Source organism: Chiloscyllium plagiosum, chromosome 2 (assembly GCF_004010195.1).
Source record: "Chiloscyllium plagiosum isolate BGI_BamShark_2017 chromosome 2, ASM401019v2, whole genome shotgun sequence".
In the NCBI taxonomy this organism is placed as follows: domain Eukaryota; kingdom Metazoa; phylum Chordata; class Chondrichthyes; order Orectolobiformes; family Hemiscylliidae; genus Chiloscyllium; species Chiloscyllium plagiosum.
This window is the reverse complement of record NC_057711.1, coordinates 17,445,060-17,469,787: the sequence shown is the minus strand read 5'-3', so window position 1 is coordinate 17,469,787 and position 24,728 is coordinate 17,445,060. Positions and strand designations below refer to the sequence as shown.

General features: G+C 42.1%; 1 protein-coding gene across 8 annotated transcripts in view; it reads right to left on the bottom strand.

Moving 5' to 3' along the window:
- The window catches only part of wdr17 (WD repeat domain 17), a 159,162-nt gene that overhangs the window by 114,620 nt on the left and 19,814 nt on the right, over window positions 1–24,728 (bottom strand). For 4 of the 8 annotated variants that reach the window (XM_043704725.1, XM_043704714.1, XM_043704734.1 and 1 more), the window contains 2 exons: window positions 2,957–3,085; window positions 1,300–1,483 (listed from right to left, as the gene is read on the bottom strand). In XM_043704725.1, the coding sequence (XP_043560660.1) occupies window positions 1,300–1,483; window positions 2,957–3,079 (307 nt within the window). In that variant the 5' untranslated portion in view covers window positions 3,080–3,085. Of the gene's footprint in view, window positions 1–1,299; window positions 1,484–2,956; window positions 3,086–20,564; window positions 20,731–24,728 lie in introns of those variants that run through there. The other 4 variants (XR_006313775.1, XM_043704690.1, XM_043704704.1 and 1 more) reach the window with 2 other exon arrangements.

Genomic DNA, 24,728 nt, shown 5'->3' with positions numbered 1-24,728 from the left:
AATAAGTTGTGAAGAGGACAGGAGAATATACAAATATGGAGATAGGTTATGTGAATGGGCAAGTGTGTGGCAAATGGAGTATAATATGGGAGCTCTAAGATGCTGAGGGATCTGGGTGTCCTGGTGCATGAATTACAAAAGACTAGCAGTCAGTTGCAACAAGTAATTCAGAAAGCTAATGTTATCATTAATTCTGGTGGGAATTGGATACAAAAGTAGTTATACTGTGTGTTGGTGAATCTACATCTGCAGAACTTGGACTCCTTATTTAAGGAAGAATGTAAACGTATTGGAGGCAATTCAGGAGTGTTTACCAGACTAATACCTAGAAGAGGCAGGTTAGCTTATGAGGAAAGATTGGATAAGTTATGATTGGATTCTCTGGAGTTTTGAAATGTGAGAGATGACTTGTTTAAAATACAAAAGATCCTTAGATATCTTGACAGGGCATATGTTGAAATGTTTCTTCTTATGAGAGAATCTAGGATTAGAGCGTCACTGCCCATTTAAAACAGAGGTAAAGCCAGAGGGTTGTGTGTCTTTGAGACTCTCTTCTTAAAAAGATAGTGGAAGCAGAGTCTTCAAATATATTTAGGTTAGATTCTTAGTAAGCGAGGTGAGTGAAAGGTTATCAGGATGTGGATTTGAGGTTACAATCAGATCAATCATGAGCTTAGTTTTTTTATTCACTTATAAGATGTGGGTGTCACTGGCTCGGCCAGTACCTTTTGTCCATCTCTACTTGGCCAGAGCACAATTAAGAGTCAACCATATTGCTGTGGGTAAGGAGTCAATTGTGGGCCAGACCAGGTAAAGATGACAAATCTCCTTCCCTGTTAGACATCAGCAAACCATATGGATTTTTACAACAATTGACTGCAGTTACATGGCAACCATTTTATTCCAGATCTTTGTAAACATAAATGTTACCATCTGCCATAGTGGGATGTGATCCCATGAACCTAGAGCACTGGCATGGAACTTCTGAAATGCGAACCCAGTGACGTTACCACTAAGCCACTTAATAAGTGGGGGAGCAGGCTCAATGGGCCAAATAGCCTATACATATTCCTTGTTCACATGTTCGTATATTTTTATGGTGAATTTGTCAGCCTTTGTGGTGAACATTTGGTGAACATCAGTACACAGTTGAAAAAGGCAGTTTACAGTGCACAGTCAAATCAAAATATTAATCTGGAAAACCTCATTTATTTTCTCCAAACATTATTCTGTCTCCTGGCAATATAAAAACAAAGACTGTGCCCATCACTCACCAGCAGTGTCTAAAGGGGACTATACCTTTTGTGTTGTCCAGTCTTGCTATCACCTTTTGTTCAGCCACATTCCAGATGATAATGAGGTTGTCAGCACTTGCACTGGCAAAGATATCAGGGTTGTGAGGACACCATGAGATAGCTGTGATGGTCTTCTTGTGTTCAGACATAATTGCGTAAAGTTTGAATTCATTGTACCTGTGATCAAGCTGAGTCATGCAACAAAGGAAAATTAGAATGCAATTTTTAATAGTTCGCAGTTGAGAGTTCCTTTAGAATTTCATGATCTTATTTCCTTGTCTATTTTTTTGCAGAGTAAATATTTTGGCAAACGCAAAGTTTGGATCCAGCATGAAAAGGGTTGCAACTGAAGAACCACTGTCTCAATTCCAGCATATCAGATAACCCTCAAGACTGATACTGATAAGAGTCCATCCTGGGGTCTTAAAAGAAATGACAAATGAGATAGTTGGTGCACTGTTCTTAATTTTCCAAATTTACCTAGATTTGGGAGCTTCAATTTGAGTGGAAAATAGTTGATGCAATTTATTCAAAAAAGAATGGGAAAAGAAAGTAGGAGGGCTGTTAGCTTAACATCTGACAATGGTAGGTGTTATTATTAAATAAGTTAAAGCAGGGACACTTACAAATGTTTCAGGTAATCAGGCAGAGTCAACATGGTTTGATGAAAGAGATAAAGGTGAACTTGTGGATGCACTGTACATAGATTTCCAGAAAGCATCTGATAAGTTGCCTTATCAAAGGACACTTCAGAAAATCAAAAGCTCGTGATGTAGGGGGTAACATGGATAGAAGATTAACAAGAAACAGTGTAGGCTTAAATGGCTCTATTTCTGGCTGACAAATTGTACCATGTTATGTCACAGCTATCTGGGGATTTATACTTTTCTAGTTTATATAAATGATTTGGAAAATGATGGAACATTTCATTGCTTAATTTATGGATCACATGAAATATTAAGTCTGTTTTTCACTCCACAGATGTTCCCAAAGCTGTTTTTATTTCAGATTTCCAGGCACTTTTTATTTCCTCTTATCAGAGGTGGGATATTTACTTAATACTGAACTGCAATACAACAGCCCAAAAAGTTGAAGTGGAAAAAAATACGCTCTCCACTTCTCGACACTCACTCCCAGGACATGCTATGTAGGAGCCTGCTATCATGGATAGGATTTGGAAGCTGGAAAATAAACTACCTCCGCATTTATTAAATGAAGTTATCCTTTGTATACAGTATGGTTATAATAAGGTAACAAATGTGAGAAATTACAGTGGCAATTTTCTTTTAAAAATTCACATGGCCATGTGACGTTATTTCCTAATGAGGAGGTACCAGTGTTGGACTGGGGTGGACAAACTTAAAAATCACACAACACCAGGTTATAGTCCAACAGGTTTATTTGGAAGCACTAGCTTTTGGAGGAGCAGCACTTCGAAAGCTAGTGCTTCCAAATAAATCTGTTGGATTATAACCTGGTGTTGTGTGATTTTTAACCTCATTTCCTGTTTGCCCAATTTATAGATCCAAAATGTGTGAATTCCAACTCGAAAATTAAGGTCAAATCCAAAAAATATTCCTTACTCAATAGAGTCAAGAAGTCTTTACAGACTGATTGATGAGTATCTTTTCTCGCCTGCTTACCTGTTGCATTTGTCTTACCTGATAAACATATATCGCCAGTGTAGCGCAATATGCAAATCTGTCTCCACTGGCGACGCAAACATCTTTGTTCCAAGGCTGACAGCCAGCAGCCAGAAGCCCAACTTGTTTAACCTGAGACATCTTCACCTGTAAACACATAACAGTGTGTAACACATGATTCGAGTATTAACAAAGATTGGAATATTTGGTAACTGGTGATGAGTTCTGACATAATGGCCATTGGATTGAGATGTTTTTTGAACAGGATCAAAGGAAACTGGGAACTCCAACGTAGTTCACACTTCATCGACCATACGGAATGGCCTTCAGGCAGTGACAGTGGAATGAGAAAGATGTATAATACATTGGGGAAACAAAGCATAGACTAGGTGACTGCTTCACAAAACACCTACGTTCTGCCTGCAAAAATGACCCAGAGCTTCCAATTGCTTGTCACTTCAACACACCACCCTGTTCCCTGGTAAATAACTCTGTCTCAGGCTTTATAGGAAGGATGTGGAAGATTTGGAAAGGGTTTAGAGGAGATTTACTAGAATATTGCCTGGTATGGAGGGAAGGTCTTAGGAGGAAAGGTTGAGGGACTTGAGGCTGTCTTCATTCGAGTGAAGAAGGTTGAGAGGTGACTTAATTGAGACATATGAGATAGTCAAAGGGTTAGATAGGATGGACAGGGAGAGTTTTTTTCCTTGGATGGTGATGGGTAGCACGAGGGGGCATAGCTTCAAATTGAGGGGTGATAGATATAGGGCAGATGTCAGAGGTAGTTTCTTTATTCAGAGAGTAGTCGGTGCATGAAACGCACTGCCTGCAACAGTAGTAGACTCGCCAATTCTATGGGTATTTAAATGGTCATTGGATAGGCATATGGACAAGAATAAAATAGTGTATGTTAGATGGGCTTCAGATTGGTTCTACAGGGTGGCACAACATCGAGGGCCGAAGGCCTGAACTGTGCTGTAATGTTCTATGTTCCATAAATAAATGGGAGATGGGTGGGGCTGGGGGCAAAGTTAGCTGGGAATGAGATAGGTAGAGGAAGGTGGGGGTGAAAGTGATAGGTCAGAGTGGAGGGTGGAGCAGATAGATGGGAAGGAAGATGGACAGGTAGGACAGTTCAAGAGGATGGTGCCAAGTTGGAAGGTTGGGATTGGGATAAGGTCGGGGGGAGGGGCAATGAGGAAAATGGTGAAATCCACGTTGATCCCGTGTGGTTGGAAGGTCCCAAGATGGATTCTTCCTCCAGGTGTCAGGTGGTCAGGGTTTTGCAAAGGAGGATGCCCAGGACTTAAATATCCTTGACGGAGTGGGAGGGGGAGTTAAAGTGCTCAGCCACAGGGTGGGGGGGTTGGTCAGTGTGAGTGTCCCAGAGATGTTCTCTGAAATGACCTGCAAGTTGGCATCCTGTCTCCCCAATGTAGAGGAGACCATATTGGGTGCAATGGATACAGTAGGTGACATGTGTGGAGATACAGGTAAATGTCTGTTAGATGTGGAAGCATCCTTTGGGGCCATGGACAGAGGTGAGAGGGGAGGTATGGGTGCAGGTTTTGCACCTCTTGCAGTGACAGGAGAAGGTGCCGGGATGGGAAGTTGGGTCGGTGTAGTGCATGGACTTGACAAGGGTGTCACGGAGGGAATGGTTTCTCCGAAACACAGATTAGGGTGGAAGGGAAATATATGTCTGGTGTTGGGGTCTGTTTATAGGTGGTGGAAATGGAGGATGGCGCGATGTATCCAGAGGTTGGTTTGGTGTAAGGAAACTAACTCCACCGCCCTGTGGCTGAACACTGTAATTCCCTCGAGGTAAAAACAATGACTGCAGATGCTGGAAAACAGCACCACTAATCCAGGAACTTTAATTCCCTCTCCCATTCTACCAAGAACATGCAGGCTCTGGGTCTCCTCCATCACCAAATCCTTACCACACGCGCCTGGAGGAAGAATGCCCTATCAGTTCACTCTGGATCATCAGCAAAGTGATGCATGTCATCATTGACAATGGTGTCAAGTGACACTTACTCAGCAATCATCTGCTCACTGATGGGCTCCTTCAGGACCATTCAGTCCCTGACTTCATTATAACCTTGAACTAAACTTGGATGAAAACTTCATGAGGTGAGAATGACTGCCCCTGATATCAGGCATGGAGTGCACCATGGGGAACCCTAGCAATTCTGGAGTCAATAAGAATCAGGGAGAAAACTCCACTTATTAAAGAGGTACATACCATTTAGAGTCATAGAGTCCTAGTGATATACAGCATGAAAACAGATCCTTCAGTCCAACTTGTCCATGCCAACCAGATATCCTAAATTAATCTAGTCCCATTTGCCAGCATTTGGCCCAAGTCCCTCTATACCCTTCCTATTCATATACCCATCCAGATACCTTTGAAATTTTGCATTTGTAACAGCCTCCACCACTTCACTCTGGCAGCTCATTCCATACACGCAACATTCTCTGTGTGAAAAAGTTGCCCTTTAGGTCCCTTTTATATCTTTCCCCACTCACCCTAAACCTATGCCCTCTCATTCAGGACTCCTCCAACCCAGGGAAAAGACCTTGTCGATTTAGGAGAAAGTGAGGATTGCTGGAGATGCTGGAGATCAGAGTCGAAGAGTGTGGTGTTGGAAAAGCACAGCAGGTTAGGCAGCATCCAAGGAGCAGGAGAATTTACGATTCGGGCAAAAGCCCTTCATCAGGAATGAGACTTGTCTATTTACCCTACCCATGCCCCTCATGATTTTATAAACCTCTATAAGGTCACCCCTCAACCCAAATATAAAGAGACCATCACAACAATATAAAAAGGCTTTTATGATTAATACACGAATTATGTAGACCATACCTTATCCCTCAGTTTGCTGACAACGTTGTAATGTGACAGAAGGAAAACAAGTTTAGCCCAGGAACTATACACCCCATTATGTGCACATGGCTAACTTCAAATTTCTGGTTGTTAAACTCAAACCTCATAAGAAGGTTTTCATCACTGGAAGCCACCAATCTCTGTCACCATAAGACCACATGACATAGGAGTGGAAGCAAGGTCATTCGGCCCATCAAGTCTACTCTGCCATTTAATCATGGCTGACGGGTGTTTCAATTCCACTTACCCGCACTGTCCCCATAGCCCTTAATTCCTTGTGACATCAAGAATTTATCAATCTTTGCCTTAAAGACAACTAATGTCCCGGCCTCCACTGCGCTACATGGCAATAAATTCCACAGGCCCACCACTCTCTGGCGGAAGAAATGTCTCCTCATTTCCATTCTAAATTGACCCTGTCTAATTTTAAGGCTATGCCCAATGGTCCTAATTTCTCCGCCTAATGGAAGCAATTTCCCAGCATCCCAGCCAATGCATTATCTTGTAAGTTTCTCTTAGGTCTCCCCTCAACCTTTCCTGAAGAAGGGCTTATGCCCGAAACGTCGATTCTCCTGTTCCCTGGATGCTGCCTGACCTGCTGCGCTTTTCCAGCAACACATTTTCAGCTCCCCTCAACCTTCTAAACTCTAATGAATATAATCTCAGGATCCTCAGCTGATCATCATATGTTCCAGGGATCATCTGTGTGAATCTCCCCTGGACACGCTGCAGTGCCAGTAAGTCCTTCCTGAGGTGTGGGGACCAAATTTGGACACAGTATTCTAAATGGGGCCTAACGAGAACTTTACAAAGTCTCAGAAGCACATCTCTGATTTATATTCCTACTCTCTTGAGATAAATGACAACGTTACATTTGCTTTCTTAATCCCGGACTCAACCTGCAAATCAACTTTCAGAGAATCCTGGACTAGCACTCCCAGATCCCTTTTTACTTTGGCTTTATGAATTTTCTCACCGTTTATAAAATAGTCCATGCCTGTATTCTTTTTTCCAAAGTGCAAGACCTCCCATTTGCTCACAGTGAATTTTATCAACCATTTCCTGGACACTCTCCTAAACTGTTTCAATCTTTCTGCAGACTCCCTACCTCCTCAGAACTACCTGGCTGTCCGCCTAATGTCATATCATCAGCGAACTTCGCCAGAATGCTCCCTATCCCTTCATCCAGATCATTAATATATAAAGTGAACAGCTGCGGCCCCAACACTGAACCTTGTGGGATCCCACTTGGCACCAGCTGCCATTCTGAAAAAGAACTTTTTAACTTTTTATCCCAACTCTCTGCCTTCTGTCAGACAGCCAATCCCCAATCTATGCCAGTAGCTCACCTCGAACACCATGGGCACTCACCTTACTCAGCAGCCTCCTGTGAGGCACCTTATCAAAGGCCTTTCGAAAGTCTAGATAGATAACATCCACTGGGTTTCCTTAGTCTAACCTACTTGTTATCTCTTCAAAGAACTCTAACAGGTTTGTCAGGCACGACCTCTCTTTACTAAATCCATGCTGACTTGGTCTAATCCAACCCTGCACTTCCAAGAATTTAGAAATTTCATCCTTAATGATGGATTCTAGAATTTTACCTACAACCGAGGTTAGGCTAATTGGCCTATAATTTTCCATCTTTTGTCTTGATCCTTTCTTCAACGAGGGAGTTACAACAGTGATTTTCCAATCATCTGGGATTTTCCTTGACTCCAATGATTTTTGAAAGATCACAGTCAGTGCCTCCGCTATTTCCTCAGCCACCTCCCTCAGAACTCTAGGATGTAGCCCATTGGGGCCAGGAGATTTCTCAATTTTTAGATCTTTTAGCTTTTCTAGCACTTTCTCTTTTGTAATGGCTACCATATGCCACTCTACCCCCGACTCTCCTTAATTGTTGGGGTATTACTCATGTCTTCCAATGTGAAGACTGACACAAAGTACTTACTAAGTTCTTCAACTATTATCCTTATCTCCCAGCACTAGCCTTCCAGCATCAATTTGGAGTGGTCCAATTTCTACTTTTGCCTCTCATGTGTCTCTTATGTATTGAAAGAAACTATTACTATAATTTCTAATATTACTGGCTAGCTTATCCTCATATTTGATCCTCTCCTTCCTAATTTTTTTGTTTGTTATAGTTTGTTTGTATTTGTAGTCTTCCCAACCTTCTGATTTCCAGTGCTCTTGGCCAATTTATAGGCTCTCTCTTTTTCTTTGATACATTTCCTGACTTCCTTTGTCAGCCATGGCTGTCTAACCCCTCCCTGGATAATTTTTCAGAACAAGATGCAGCATGTCATCATAGTAATGTCCTAAGCTTAAATATCTAAAGCTGCTCCATCGTAGCTCTACCCCTCATGTAACATGCTCACCGACAATCGAACAGCGTTCAGCAGCATTTGCACTACCTCAGATATTGAAGCAATCTGTGTCCAGATGCAGCAAGATGTGGACAACATCCAGGATTGGTTTACAACTGGCAAGTCAATTCGTGCCATAAAAGTGCCAGGCATTGACCACTGTCATGCCTCACTTGAGAGAAAGTGAGGACTGCAGGTGCTGGAGAGTCAGAGTCGAAAGTGTGGTGCTGGAAAAGCACAGCAGGTCAGGCAATATCAGAGGAGTAGAGGAGTCTACATTTTGGGCAAACCCCCTTCATCAGAAACTTTCCTGCTCCTTGGTTGCTGCCTGACCTGCTGTGCTTTTCCTGCGCCACACTGTTTGGCCATGCCCTCCCCTGGCTAACAGGCTGAAAACAAGTCTCACTATTCCCAGCGTTGTCACAAAATTTACGAATTCTACCAAAGCGCACAAAGCCCTCAGTTTACCTGTTGGATAGACCTAGGTAAACAGTAAACATGAACCAGGTTTCTGTACTTAAGAAGAAGTCTTATTTATTACAAATAAATATTCAAACCACAGGTAAACAAGTACATGAGTGGCTGAATCTCACTTCTTAAACAGACTTCCAGAACCAGGCTGTCTGCCAAACATGTTCCCTATTATTTGAACATTGTAACAGTAAATAACACTCAGTAACCTACATTTTAAAAGAACAGCAATTCCTTCTTCAATTCTTATTATAAAACAGTCCTTTTTCTGAAATCAATCCACAATCAAAACTGAAGTGAAATGAAAAGAAACAGTCTTTCCACCATCTCCAACAAGAAAGAATCCAATCGTCTTCTCTTGATGTTCAAAAGCATTCCCACCACTGAATCCCACCACTATCAACATCCTGGGATTACCATTGAACTGGATGAATGGCCATAAGAGTAAGTCACAGGCTAACAAATCCTGCAAGTCGCTCACCTCCTGCCCTATCTACAAAGCACAAGTCTGGAGTTGATGGCGTACTCCCCACTTGCCTGGATGTGCAGCTCCACCAGCACTCAAGAAACTCAACATCATCCAGGGAAAAGCACCTGTGTGATTACCACACCATCAACATTCACTCTCTTCAGCAATAAGGCGCAGTAGCAGCAATGTGCACCATCCCTGCACTGCAGGAACTCACCAAGATTCCTTTAACAGTATACTTCAAACCCCTGACCTTTATCACCAAGAAGGAGAAGGGTAAAGGATGCAGAGGAACACCACCATCAAAAAATTCAGATTTTTTAAATTCGGCATCTGTCTTGGTGGAATTCAAACCCATTCCCATAAGCTGGGGGTTTGAGTTTCTAGTTCAGCCTCCTCACATGTTAGGAGTAAAGGTTGAGTCACGACAGTCACGTTCTCTCATTACAGACACAGAGATGTCGCAGCTGTACAAAACTCTGGTGCAGCTGCACGTGGGGTATTGCACACAATTCTGGTCACCGCATTATAGGAAGGATGTTGGAAAGGGTTCAGAGACGATTTATCAGGATGTTGCCTGGTATGGAGGGAAGGTCTGATGATGAAAGGGTGAAGGAATTGAGGCTGTTTTTTGTTAGAGAGAAGAAGGTTGAGAGGTGACTTAATTGAGACATATAAGATAATCAGAGGGTTAGATAGGGTGGACAGTGAGACCCTTTTTCTTCAGATGATAATGGTTGGCACAAGGGGACATAACTTTAAATCGAAGGGTGATAGATATAGGACAAATGTCAGAGGTAGTAGGAGCATGGAACGCATTGCTTGCAACAGTAGTAGATTCGCCAACTTTAAAGGCATTTAAATGGTCATTGGATAAATATATGGATGAAAATAGAATAATATAAGATAGGCTTCAGATTGGTTCCACAGGGCTGAAGGGCCTGTACTGAGCTGAAATGTTCTAAATTCTATGTAGATACAGAGAGAGAGAGTGAGAGATGACTGGTGGTGGCTTAACCTGAGTTTTGAAACTTGCCAGGGCAGATGGTGAAATTTGAAGTCAATAAATATCTGAAATTAGGAGTCTCATTATTGATTGTCATAAAAACCCATCTGGTTCACTAATAGCGTTCAGGCTGGGAAACTGCCATCTTTACCTGGTCTGGCCTACAAGTGACTCCAGGCCCATAGCAATAGGGATGGTTGACTCCTGGAGATGGGGCAGTAAGTGCCGGCCTAGCCAGCGATGCCCTCATCTCGTGGATGTATAAAAAATGCCAGCTGCATTGGCATGTACATGTGATGCTTTTTCCGACTACCCTTGCTGAAAATTACTAAAACACATTGAACCTAGGCAGATTGCTGTAACCAGTAATGTGTGGAGTAAACTGGAGCTCCATATGGCTCAAACAGCAGTGCCTGTACTGAATGCTCGAAGGAGAACAGAATTGTTTTGATATTCAGCACTGAACCTTTCAATTGGAACAGTGCTGAGAACAGACTTCCACTAACTTTCTTTGATGGCTTTGCTATGCATCCATTTAGATTTCGCAGGAGATGTGATTATTGAACAATTTTAAAAATTCCTTCTTGAGATGTGGGTACCACTCGCGATGCCAGTAATTGTTGCCCACCTCCAACTTCAAGCCAATTTTTATAATAATTGACCAGAGATGTCACAGCTATGTCAAGGCAGTACATGATGAGTGGCTGGACCCTGGGAAGTACCAAAGAAGAGTCACCGGACCCAAAACGTTAACTCTGATTTCTTGCCACAGATGCTGCCAGGCCTGCTGAGTTTTTCTAGCAACTTCTGTTTTAGTTTCAGATTTCCTTCTTAGTTAAGAAGGCATGTGGGATAATTGCTTTTATTAGCTGAGGCATGGCACGCAAGAGCAGGGAGGTTTTGCTGGAATTTTATAAAAAGTGGATTAAGCTACAGATAGAGCATTGTGTACAGTTCTAGGAGGGATGCTCATTGACGGTGTAGAGGAGATTTACCAGGATGTTGCCTGGGCTGGGGGTTTTAGTTATGAAGAGAGATTGGACAGACTGGGGTCATTTTCCTCGGAGCAGAGAAGTTTAAGAGGGGAAATGTTGCAGATGTATAAAACTCTGAAAAGCATAAATAGGGTGGACAGGGATAAACTTTTCCCTGAAATGGAGGCGTCAGTGAGCAGGGACCATACATATAAGGCAGAGAGCATGGGATATCTTTTTATCACCCAGAGGATGGTGGGAATCTGGGACACATTGCCTTTAAGGATGGTAGAGGGAGAAACCCTCAGTACACTTAAAAAAATTGTTGCACACTTGTAATGACAAGGCACACAAGGCCAAGGGATTAGAATAGTTAGTTGCTTTGCTTCACATATTCAATGGGACAATGGGCCTTTTTCTGTGCTGTGGACCTCTATGTCTATAACTACCACCAAGACTACATTTCAATTCCACTGAATGCAAATGCACCTGCTGCTGTGCTTAGATACAAACCCATGTCCCAGGAGCCACAAGCTGGGTCTCTTTGAGTTACTGGAAACAATGAAAAGGAAAAGTGGTTGACCAAAGTGGAAGCAGAATCAGGCCAAAGAACATATTCAAATATTTCAAGCTAGGTATGAAATGGAATTGCCAAACAAAGCTTGGAGAGTCAGGCTGAAGAAATAACCACATAATCTTCCCACAGCTGGATTCTCACAGCTGGAAGCTGGACCCTCTGTCACAGCAGCATTGCTTCAATAAACCCACACAGTACTTGAATATTATGCTTGAGTCGCTGGAACAGCAATTACTGATTCTACGGATAGCAGTATCACCCAAATACCATTAAGAAATATTAAGGACAGCCCAAGAAATTCCTATGACAGACACGCAGAAATACACCGTGTGCATAATTTGATATTTATATAAACCAGGTCTTCATAAGGATGTCACACAGTTTTGTAAAATGTACCAGATGGTGGGAAAACATAATGTGTAATTAAACTGGCACCTTTACTTTCCAACTGTAATACTGGACTCAAAACATTAAATCTGTTTCTCTCCACAGAGATGCTGCCAGATGTGCTGAATTTCTCCAGCAATTTCTGTCTTTATTTCAATACTAGTTTGAGGTGAACTGCTTGTGGAATGTTAAACTGTATGGAACTCGTACCATAAAGTAAAAGTGGGACCTAAGGGGCAACGTTTTCACTCAGAGGGTGGCACATGTATGGAATGAGCTGCTAGAGGAAGTGGTGGAGGCTGGTACAATTACAGCATTTAAAAGGCATCTGGATGGATATATGAATAGGAAGGGTTTAAAGGGATATGGGCCAAGTGCTGGCAATTGGGACAAAATTAGGTTAGAATATCTGGTGGCATGGACTAGTTGGATCAAAGGGTCTGTTTCCATGCTGTATATCTCGATGACTCTATGACACCAGTACATGCTTACTCTTAATAGTTTTGGCTATTCAATTCCTTCAGACCATTTCTTCGGGAACAAACACTGCCAAGTAACCCAGTTCTTTACTTGATATTACCATTAGAGTTCCAGCTGGTTCAAAATTCCTCATCCACATTAAAAGTTTTTCAGAAATATATGAATAGTTTGTGTATAGCACAGTTAAAGTCTTCTATATATCACCCACAGACATGAGAAACTTTACATAGGCATGATCAAATCCTCAAAATGTTGATCATCATAAAGTGTGGAAGCTGGCCACTCTGCCCATTAAGTCCACACCAACCCTCCCAAGAGCATGCCATCCAGATCCACCCTCTACCCTAACTCTGTAACCTTGCATGTCCCACAGTTAATCCAGCTAGCCTACACATCATAGGCAATTTAGCATGTCCAATCCGTCTAACCTACATATCTTTGGACTGTGGAAGGAAATCAAAGCACCCAGAGAAAACCCACACACAAACACGGAGAATGTGCAAACACCACACAGAAATCCACTGAGTACAATCGAACCCAGATCCTTGGTGCTGTGAGGCAGCAGTGCTAACCACTGATCTACTGTACTGCCCATTTTATTTTTGAAAAATACAATCATATCATACTGTCAAGAACTTTGTCATGATTAGAGTGAAGGGCTGGTTTGGCCATGAGGTGAGCTGATGCTTGAAACTAGTCCGACGGAATACTTTTAGAGACCAAGACCAAGTCATTCATGTTAGAGGACATATTCCTGTTCTCGGAATGGCTCACAGGAGTCTGTAAGGTAGCTCAAGATATAATGTTACAAAACATGAAGCAATGTACTAACACGCATGCTGAATCTCGAATATTCCAATCAGGGGATGGTGTATTAGTATTCCTGTCTCTATATTTAAAAAAAAAGGTATTTAAAAGTACAGGTTAAAAGTTCAGTGGAGTTAAAAAGACTGGCAAAATAAATGACTGAACTGACACCTTGGATAAAAAACTGGCTGTGGCATATCAATAGCTTAAAGCAAAGTCACTGTTAGGGGAAGGATAGCTAGACCAAGTGTATTAGGTATTAAGGACAATTCAGGATGAAAAAAAAATTAATTAGAAAGAAAGCAGTCTAGAAAATTCTCTAATTGAAACACCTTCAATCTGGTTAGCTAAGACTGTACTATTGGGAAGACACCATGTTTCATTTTCAGAGGCAGAACAACAAAAAGACCAAACACGTTTACTGACCAAATTTAGACAAGCCTATATGGCAAAACAGAGTATACAACTTTAGCCATACATGATGGGTATGTAGCAGAGTCCTCTCCTACAGAGAACAAAACAGCATCCTGATCTCTTAAGACCAGACAAACAGGTCCATGTTAAAGAAATGATTCAATACATGTTGGAAAACTACCTCAATGAACCCAGTCAAAATCTTCAGTTGTGTTAATGTCTAAGCAGCATGGTTCATTTTGCATGAACTACAGAAAGGTCAATGCAGTAACAAAAACAGATTCCTATCCAATTCCTCTCTTTAAGAATAACAGAAATTGCTAGAGGAACTCAACGGTACAGCAGCATCTGTGGAGAGAAAGCAGAATTAATGTTTCGGGTCCTTTGTCAGTGAAACTAGAAATTCTTCAGCAATGTTTCAGAGACAGATGAATCAAATGATAGTGTTCTAAGTGTACTGATAACATACAGGTGTACAGTGACACTTGGAAGCTGTCCAGGTTTTGTTTAGGAAATTGCAGTCAGCTGATTTGGCGATAAGCCATGTCAAAGGTGAATTTCCAAAGACACGAGTGTGTGCTTAGGCATATTATAGGGCAAAGGCCAAGTGTTATCAAGAACAACTAAAATACAAACATTAATCGAGTTAACTTCCCTTAAAACTAAATGAGAAATGATGATAATTTTGGAGATGTATGGTTGGTTTAGTTTGTCGCAAATTTCAGAACTATAGTTGCTTCACTGAGCAGTTCACTCTAAAAGAGAGCCACACAGTACATTCAGTGTGTGCCAACTCTGGCATCTTTTGAGAAGTTGCTATTTTGAACAATGAACCAGTATTGGCTGCACTAAATTTCATAAAGCCATTCAAGGTAGCAAGGATTGTTGAAATTTGATTGCATGGAGATAGGACAGACATAAAAAAGCCAGTAGCATATTTCCCCAAAATGCTAAACTGACACCAGAAGGACCCTTCAATTGCTATTAAACATTTCAAATGAGTACAGCTACAGAAAGACCTTAGCACAGATCATAACCCTCCCTAGTCCATAAGATCACAAGACCTTAAGACAGAGGAACAGAAGTTAGGCCATTCCGCCCATAGAGTTTACTCTGCCATTCAATCATGGCTGACAAGTTTCTTAACTCCATTCTCCTGCCTTCTCCCCATAATGCTTGATCTCCTTGACAATCAAGAACCTATCTATTAAATACACTCAATGACCTAGCTTCCACAACCTTCTGCAGCAATTAATTACTTAGTCTTTGTGGAAAAAAATATAAAATCCAAAATACTAAACCTTATCTTAAAAATATTCACGTTGTGGAAAAAAAGCAATTTAATTGCTAATGCTTTGTCAAGAATGTAACTTTATTTGAATTATCTAAGAACTAAGAAGGTAGGAGAGATAACTGTTTATATTACAAACAAAGAGCAAATGAGAGTGAGTGTAGAATGAGTCTTAATTTTAAAAAATATTCAGTTCTGTCCACCCATTACAATGAAATGCATTTTAAAGCAGCATTTGTTTCTTCCAAGACTGCAAACATTACGAAAGTGCTTCATACTTAATATCTCTTGAAGGGCTTGCATTTTGAAAGCTTGTGAAAAATTGGATTTGTTTCAGTTTTTGAAGAAATACCTGTGGAGTGGTTTCTTTAAAGGATATCTTTGAAAAAAACCGCTGTGGACAGTGGATTTTTATTTTAAGACACTTCCTGAAATTACATGGCTTGGGATAACGGCTTGTTCTGCTGATGGGGCTGGCTGAGTAGTGACTGACATAAAGGACTTCTCATTTAACTGGCCTTCAGTTAGGGAACTGTGAGGGAGGGCTTGTGACGATGCAGTGATCTTAAGAGGTTATTTTGTCTTTTTTTTGAAGAGAGGTTGTAAAGCAGAGGCGCTGAGTAGTCTATTAGAACCACTGGAATAAACGGCTTGGGAGGGCTTGGGGCTTTTCTAATAGCCTGAATAGATGTGACCATTTCTCACATATCAGGATTTCTGGGTTTTTAGATTTAGCTTTAAACAGAAGCTATTGGGGTCTCCTTAAGGTTGGAAGCTTCACTGAATGTCTCCTGGCTGCTACTCTCTCTGAACTTTCTCTTGATGTTTTCTTCTTCCTAGATGGGAGAACTGCATGCGAGAATCTGTTTTGAATTTTTGTTTTTGCCAAGGGTTTGTTTATGGGATGTTACTGCATTGCAACAGTTAATTAATATTAGTTACTGCATCTATTATTCTGTTAAGATTTCCAATAGAGTTAAGTTATTCTAAATTCCTCTTTCTTTGATTGTATTTAATTTTAGTGTTTAAATAAATTGTGTTTTGCTTCACATGGAGTAGTTTGATCAATTGCATTGCATCTGAAACAGGCACTTCACATCTGCCTTGAAAAATCAGGCTCTTGGCTACCTTCTGAAAATATGTTGAGGGAGTCTGCTCTGATCTGGTCCAAAACAGGCTGCCCAGTTTATCTCTCCTACTTCTGAAAAGTAAAACCATTTTAGATTAGATTCCCTACAGTTTGGAAACAGGCCTTTTGGCCCAACAAGTCCACACCAACCCTCCGAAGAGTAACCAACCCAGACTCATTTCCCTCTGACTTAACACTTAACACAATGTGCAATTTAGCATGGTCAATTCAGTTGTCCGGCACATCTTTGGACTGTGGGAGGAAACTGGAGCACCCAGAAGAAACCCACACAGACACAGGGAGAATGTGCAAACTCCACACAGTTGCCTGAAGCTGGAAGCAAACCAGAGTCCCTGCTGTTGTGAGGGACTGCTGTTGCAGTGCTAATCACTGAGCCACCATGCCACCCTTGAATATTGAATTCAGGTTGAAAGCTATTTGTTCTCCTGAAAGAGTGATCGAAGGAGCATTGTGTCATTGTATTTCCTAAGCAAATGATATCTGCAAAGATTTTAGACAAATTATGCATGATTAATGACTTGAGCAGACATACCTAAACATTATAACAACAGACTCATAATTAGTTTACATATTTTCTAATCAATATGCTCAGAGATGTTACTTAACACTGCCGGTATAGATGGGATTTGAACCCAGGTCTCCTGTCTCAGAAGTAGGGACACTACCATTGCATTACAAGGGTCCCTTATTTTACATTTTAGACATTTGACTACAGGATTTGGCTATTTCTCCCCCAGTAATCCAATCTCTGCAAAAAACAAATGCTTTCTTCCTCTTTTCCTGAAGAATATATTTTGGCAATACTTAGACAGATACAATTCATATTCCTATAATACTGACTATGCATGTTAACAATTAGTGCAATGTCATTGAATAAATTTTGTGGTAATGATCCAATAATTGTGCTTATTTAAAAAGCTAGTCGTTTGATCATTTTATTCAAAACCTCAGCTAAATAAGGTATTTAACTGGTGATCTCATAGGGGGGAAATCTATTTTTATTTCGTGTTGTGACCCATGCACTCCTCAGCCTCAGTCACAACAACAATTATCAGCAGACATACCGACCTCCGTCCAGTGACAGGGGAAATGTAATTGAGGAAGCAATTGAAGTTGGTTGGGCCTAGGACATTACCCTGAAGTGCTCTTGCAAAGATGCTCTGGGATTGAAGAGATTTGTCTCCAAAAGCACAACCTTCATTTTGCATGCTCAATATGACTTCAACTAACAGTCAGTTTTCCCTTTGTCTCTGACATTCGGCTCTTTAGTCCATGTTTGGACCATGATTGTTATGAGGTCAGCCTGGACCCAAATCATGCATTGGAAAGCAAATTATTTCGAAGCATGTGCTGAAGATAGCACTGCTGGTGACCCTTTCCATCACTTAACTAGAGTTGACAGTAGAATGATGGGATGGAAATTGGTCAGAAAGGCTTTGTTCTTTTTTTTTTGTGGGACATACCTCGGCATTGCAAGAGAGCTGTGGCTGCACTGGAACAGCTTGTTCAGGAACAGGCTAGTTCTGAACTACAAATCTTCAGTACTACTGCCGCAATGTTGTCAGAACCCCCTAGTCGTCGCAGCATCCAATGCCTCCAGCTGTTTCTTAATATCACACAGAATGGTTGATGACTGGTATTTGAGGAGGAGCCTGAGATAGATCATCCACTTAGCACTCCTGGCTGAAGATCGATACAAATGTGTCACCTCATTTTTGCATCAATTTGCTGGGCGACCCACTGTTGAAGATGGTGTAACTAATGGAACCTCCTCCTTGTTTTTGTTATTTAATTGCCCATCACCATTCTCAATTGGATGGTGATAGAATAGAAATCTGACCTGTTTGACGTGGGATTGCTTAGTCCTGTCAATTGTATGCTACTTATGCTATTTGGCATGCAAGTAGTCCAGCACTGTTGCTACATCAGGTTGACACCTCAGTTTTAGGTTTGCCTGTTGATGCTCCAGGCTCGTCTTCCTGTAATCTTCATTAAACCAGAACTAACCCTCCAGCTTCATGACAATAGCAGAATGGGGGAATATACTGTCCACCAGATTACAGGTAGTGTTGGGAGTACAGTTGCTGCTGACAGACCACAGCATCTCGTGGATGTCCAGCAATGAGTTGCTAGATTTGTTCGATATGTGCACTATTTAGGAGAAAGTGAGGACTACAGATGCTGGAGAATCAGAATCGAAAAGAGTGGCACTGGAAAAGCACAGCAGGTCAGGCAGCATCCGAGGAGGAGAGTCGATGTTTCGGGCATAAACCCCTCCACATTCCTGATGAAGGGCTCGATTCTCCTGCTCCTTGGATGCTGCCTGACCTGCTGTGCTTTTCCAGCACCATCCATCCTATTTAGCTCAGTGGGTAGTGCACACAATGCAATGGAGGATATCCTCACTGTGAGGGCAAGCTTTTTCTCTATATTAACTGTGCGGTGATCAATCCGACCAATTCTGTCAAGGATGGACACATCTGCGATAAGTAGATTGGTAAAGCTGACATCGAGCGTGTTCATGTTTTCTCCATTTTTGTCGTTACCTCAGGACCTGTCGCAGACCCAGTTTTGTTCCTCAGGACTTAGTCAGAGAGACTGCTACTGAGCCTTGCACTGATGGGTTTTCTGAAAGTGGTTAACAGCCAAGGAAGCACTCTTGTAGCAGGTCATGGTGGCAATTCACCACAATCTTCTCAAGGGTAACATGGAATGGGCAGTAAATGCTAGGCCAGCCAGCATCACCCATTTTCCATGAGTTAGTCAAACAAAGTGACTGCTGTCATGTGACAACTGCTGCAGGGAATTAGCAAACTGCCACGGACAACAAAATGACACTGCCTGGATAATCTGTGTTTTGTTTTCTCTAACACATGTCGATTGGGAGGGATATTGAGGATAACTCCTGGGTCTTCCTCACAATAATGCCATCACAGCTTTCAAGTAAGGAAGTGGTTTAAGATTTCCTCTGAATGACAGCATTCACCTCCGACAGTTCGGCAATCCCTCAGCATCGCACCGACTGTCAGCACGGGACACCTGTACTTCAACTCAGAGTGGGAGCCAAACACAGAGCCTTGTGACTCAAAGATCCGGGCGCAACCTGCTGAGTCATGGCTGATACCTGAGGGAGCCAGGAGCCATTCCTAACATCCACCTTATCCCAGTAATATCCAAAAGAGAGAAGGAAAGTCAGAAGGAACATTACCATAACCACTTCTCCACGACCTGATTGGTAGGTGGGAGAACAAGTAAACCTTTATTCAGATGAAAAAGTGGCCAAGCTTCAGCTGGGTCTTGTGTCCCTTGATGTCTGGACATTGATGAATACATCTGCTGCAGGTAGTCACCGAGCCAAACCACTATTATTTCACCAGCTCTGCAAATGTTATTTTTTTCTCTTGCTGTGCCTGGTTTCCTAACAGCTCCAACCATATTAATGTATGAATCCCCATCTACTCTCTTGGATAGGAATAGCACAGAAAGGAGACAACATACAAAATAGGAAATAAAGGAAATTATTAATCGACTGAATGTGTTTTGTTTTTGTTTTTTATATGCACAAGTGCTGCCAATAGGCAGCCAGTGACATTTATTACTCGTTTCCTGCAAGTTATCCCTCGCTAGTATTTGCTTTTATGTGTGTGTAACACAGATCATAAAGAGGATGTTAGTTCACTGGCCGACAGCAGGGATCAAAACAGAATTTTTCTGCTGTACAAGAGACCAACAGAGTCCGACCTTGCTCTCTCAAACTCACAGCAGAGCCTGAGTATTGTGCTGCTGGGATAAAATTGGCTGGAACACAGACAACATTTTGGAATACAGTACATATCCCTGAAATACAAACAGTTCATGAATTTGAGGTGTTTCTGCGAGAGGAAATGCATTAGATTGGAGGCAGATTTAGCAACTGCAGCCGTTATAAATAGAGTTGGACTTCCAGACTGCGAAGGGGAGACCGCTTGTATTTTGCCTCTGAAACAGGAATCTCGGCGAGAATTTTTAATACCGCCGCAGGAGCAGCAATTCCAGTCTGTGACTACAGCAGCAGGTCTTGGGCTGTCACGGAGATACTGGAGGAGGAGGAGGAGGAGGAGGGGAATAAAAATAATATCAACGGACCTTTCAATCCCGGTCTTCATTGCAGGCAGCATGCTTACACAATTCAGAATTTCCTTCCTCAAATGTACACTCAGATTTCGCACCAAATCAATTAAAAACAACACACACTTGGGCTGCCTCAATCCTTTCCCACAACAGGCCAATATCAGCTTGCAGTGGAAATGTGGCTCTGCAGCACAGTCATTTCATCCCTTGCTGAACATTTAACTCTCCTACCTTCACCTCTGCCTCGTTCCCTGTGAACCACTTGAGGATTCCAGCATCCATTTCGGGATCCATCAGCAGAGAGGGAGCAGCAGAGCGAGTCTACCTGCCTCCCTTTCCTACTACCCTGCTGGAGCTGGGCTGACCATTAAAGCAGTGGAGCCTTTTACCAGGAGATGCTACACACACACACAGGAGCCAGACAGCCGGTCACGCTGTTCATAGAACAGGACTGTCAGTAGCCTAGCAACCGGAGATTTCTTTATTTAAATAATCTTTCTTGTGTTTCCTTCTTCTTTGCTCGTGTACCTACTCTCACTCGCACCATTAGTCCATTGGTGCAATGTAATGCCAGCCTCAGAGCTTCTGGTCATATGACCACTGTTGTATTTCACCTGCCCATGAAGCTCCTTCAAAATGGATGTTTTAAAAAAAATCCAATCCAATTGTGCTTTGTGTGATAATCAGCCACCTCGTGTTGCAAAGACAAATTGTGCTTTCAATGTCCCATTCAGACCTGAACGTCCCTGGGGATTTACCAGCACACAAGTTTGTACAAAACCATAAGAAATTGGCCATTCAGCCCATCAAGTCTGTTCCGCTCTTCAATGAGATCATGGCTGATCTGATAATCCTCATGTCCATTTTCTTGTCCTTTCCCCATAACCCTTGGTTCCCTTCCTGATTCAGATGTTGTCCGGCAAGTGAAAGTGTCAAACTCTCTACAATTAAACAGGCAGCTATTTTTGTTTAAAATGCCAAATTTATCAAACTTAAATTTTGGACAGATGGAATCTCACATGGGAAAACCTCTACCATCAGGGAGAAGGTACAGAAGCCTGAACACACGCACCAGCCAGTTTCGCAACAGTTTCTACCCTATTCTACTGTTGTTAGAATACTGAATGGACTCACAAACTCTTAAAATCCCCTGTACCTGTGTTTTTGTTTTTGCTGCTGTTTATCTATTATTCACTTATCTATGCTACTTAACTCTGTGATCTGCCTGTGTTGCTCACAAGACAAAACTTTTCACTGTGCCTCGGTACACATGACAATAAATTCAATTCAATTCAATTCAATTCAAGTGTGACACAGTCCACTTGGGTGGGAGGAATAGCAAGGTATTGCTGAGGTGAAGGTTAGTATTAAAATAAAACAAAACGCTTGTGTGACAGTACGGCAAGGAATTAGGAATATGGGGGCTTAATTGCAACAGGGAACGGAATACAAAATCATAAGAAATCAGCCATTCAGCCCATCAAGTCTGCTGCACTGTTCAATGAGATCATGGCTGATCTGAAATTCCCCATGTCCACTTTCCTTTCTTTATCCTATTACCCTTGATTCCCTTCCTGATTAAAAAATCTGTACGTCTCAGCCTTGAATATAAGGCCAAACATCCAGCACCTCTGGATTTAAAAAAAAGACCATACATCAGGAAATTTGCTACAATGGGGAACTGATTAATCAGAGGAGAGGGCACCAGATGCTCTTCTTCAGTACAAAGTATTGTTTGTGCCAACTGTGTAGCCCCTTGGATTTTAACACACTGGCCCAAGTGATCTGGTACAAGTCCCTTCTGTTGAGAACAAAAGACTTTAAGCTGGTTGTAAACTATAGAACATACAGAAGTCCAGCAAGCCTTCACAGCCCCTGCAATGACAACCTCCCCAAATCTTGGCCATACCACAAGGATGTGTGCACGTGTATGGCCGCAAAAACAGTTTGGAACCAAAACAGAATACCTAGCACTAAAGAGACACATGTCATGCAACTGAGCTTGACATAGAATTTTACACAAAAATAGAGCAAACCAGCCAACTGATGGCAAGTGTATTTGAGGACTGGTGTATCAAACCCGAGATTTTGATCATGGTTTACAGGGCAGTGGTTAGGTCATTATTGGAATATTGCATGCAATTCTCGTCTCCCTCTTATAGGAAGGATGGTGTGAAATTTGAAAGGATTCGGAAAAGGTTTACAGGATGTTGCCAGGGTTGGAGGATTTGAGCTATAGGGAGAGGTTGAATAGGCTGGGGCATTTTCCCTGGGGGCTGAAGGGTGACCTTATAGAGGTTTATAAAATCATGAGAGGTATAGATAGGGTAAATAGACAAGATCTTTTCTCTGGGTAGGGAGAGTCCAAAACTGGAGGCATAGGTTTAAGGTGAGAGGGGAAAAATTTTAAAGGGAAATATGAGGCTAGTGTGTGTGTGGAATGAGCTGCAGGGGGAGTGGTGGAGAGTTTTACAATTACAACACTTAAAAGGCCTCTGGATGGGTATATGATTAGGAAGGCTTTAGAGGGATATGGGCCAAGTGCTGGCAAATGTGACTGGATTAATTTAGGATATCTGGTCAGCATGTACAAGTTGGACTGAAGGGTCTATTTCCATGCTGTACATCTCTATGACTCTATGACTTCATGTCGCCATAAGAAGGCAGACATCGTAAAAGCTTTTCACTGTACACCTACAATGGAGTCCATGTGACAATAAAAGGATATTCTCTTCTATTCTATTCTGATTTAGAGAAGCCGGTTTTGGCATGGGGTGGACAAAGTTAAAAATCACACAACACCAGGTTATAGTTCAACAGGTGTAGCTTTCGGAGCACTGCTCCTTCTTCAGGTGGTTGTGAAGCAGGACCATAAGACACAGAATTTATAGCAAAAGATTAAAGGGACATGCATTTGAAATGATATATTGACTCTCAACGTAGTCTGTGTTGTAGGTCGACTTGAGTGGGTTCGTGATCTGGGATCTTTCCTGCATTCTTGGATTTCTGATTCTATTCTCTTTCCCAAAGCCCTGGGAATGTTGCCTTTTTGAATACATACATCCAAGTTCTTTTTATTAAATCTACTTTAACTGGCCCATCAGGCATTGAATTCGGATACAATCGTACAAACAAGGAATAAGGCCTTTCGAGCCTGCTCTGCCAATATCAACTTCCTATCTTACTCAAAATTCTCTTTCTGTGCCCACTGATTCTTTTCCCAATTGTCTTAAATCTATGACGGAAATAGAACATGCTCAAAAAAACTCAGCAGATCTGGCAGCATCCGTGGGGAGAAAGCAGAGTTAATGTTTTGGGTCCAGTGACCCGACTTCAGAATTGATGGTAGCTAGGAAAGGGTTAGTTTCTATGCTGATGATGGGGTGGGGATAGGGGGTGGAACAAACAATGGGTGGAGATGGAGCCTAAAGAGAGAGAGAAAAGCAGTTGAGCAGACAAAGACATGGGTAATGGTCAGTCGGGAAAATGAATGGCTAGCTGCTAATGGGGGCCATTGATGGCTGACAATGGGTTATTTGTCATTGCAGTCCATGTGATGTCAAGGTCTGGTGTAAGGGGGTTGAGTTGAATTGAATTAGCTTTATTGTCACGTGTACTCAAATGAGTACAGTGGAAAGATTATAAGTCGCCACTTATGGTGCCATCTTCGGTACAAGATTAGGGTAACCACATGGGAGAAGTTTCTCAGACCCGAATATTATTGCAGGGTTTCCAAGCGGAAAATGAGATGCTGTTCTTCCAACTTGTGCTAAGCTTCACTGGAGCACTGCAGCAAGCCCAAAATAGAGGTGTTGGCCAGGGAACAGGGTGATGTGTTAAAGTGGAAGGTAACTGGAAGCTCAGGGCCTTTTTGCGGATAGAATTTGTATGTTCTGCAAAGCAGTCACCCAGTTTGTAGTTCATTTCCTGAAAGTTGTTGGCAGAAGTGTTCAAACTGTGGAATTGGCTGAGGACATAGCCCATCCCAGAAAGGCAATCAGGCTAGGGCAGGGAGACCTTGTTGAAATCAATACAGAAAAATGCTGGGAGTGTTCAGATTTTGGTCAGGATTCTTTCATCAGACCATCAACCTAAAATGTTCAACTCTATTTCTCCCTACACTGCCTGACCTGCTGAGTATCCCGAGCATTTCCTGACTTTATTTTATATTTCCCTTTCCTTAATTGCAGTTGAACAGCGAATAACAAGGTAAAAACAATGACTGCAGATGCTGGAAACCAGATTCCGGATTAGTGGTGCTGGAAGAGCACAGCAGTTCAGGCAGCATCTGAGGAGCAGTAAAGTCGACGTTTCGGGCAAAAGCCCTTCATCAGGAATACAGGCAGAGTGCCTGAAGTGTGGAGAGATAAGTGAGAGGAGGGTGGGGGTGGGGAG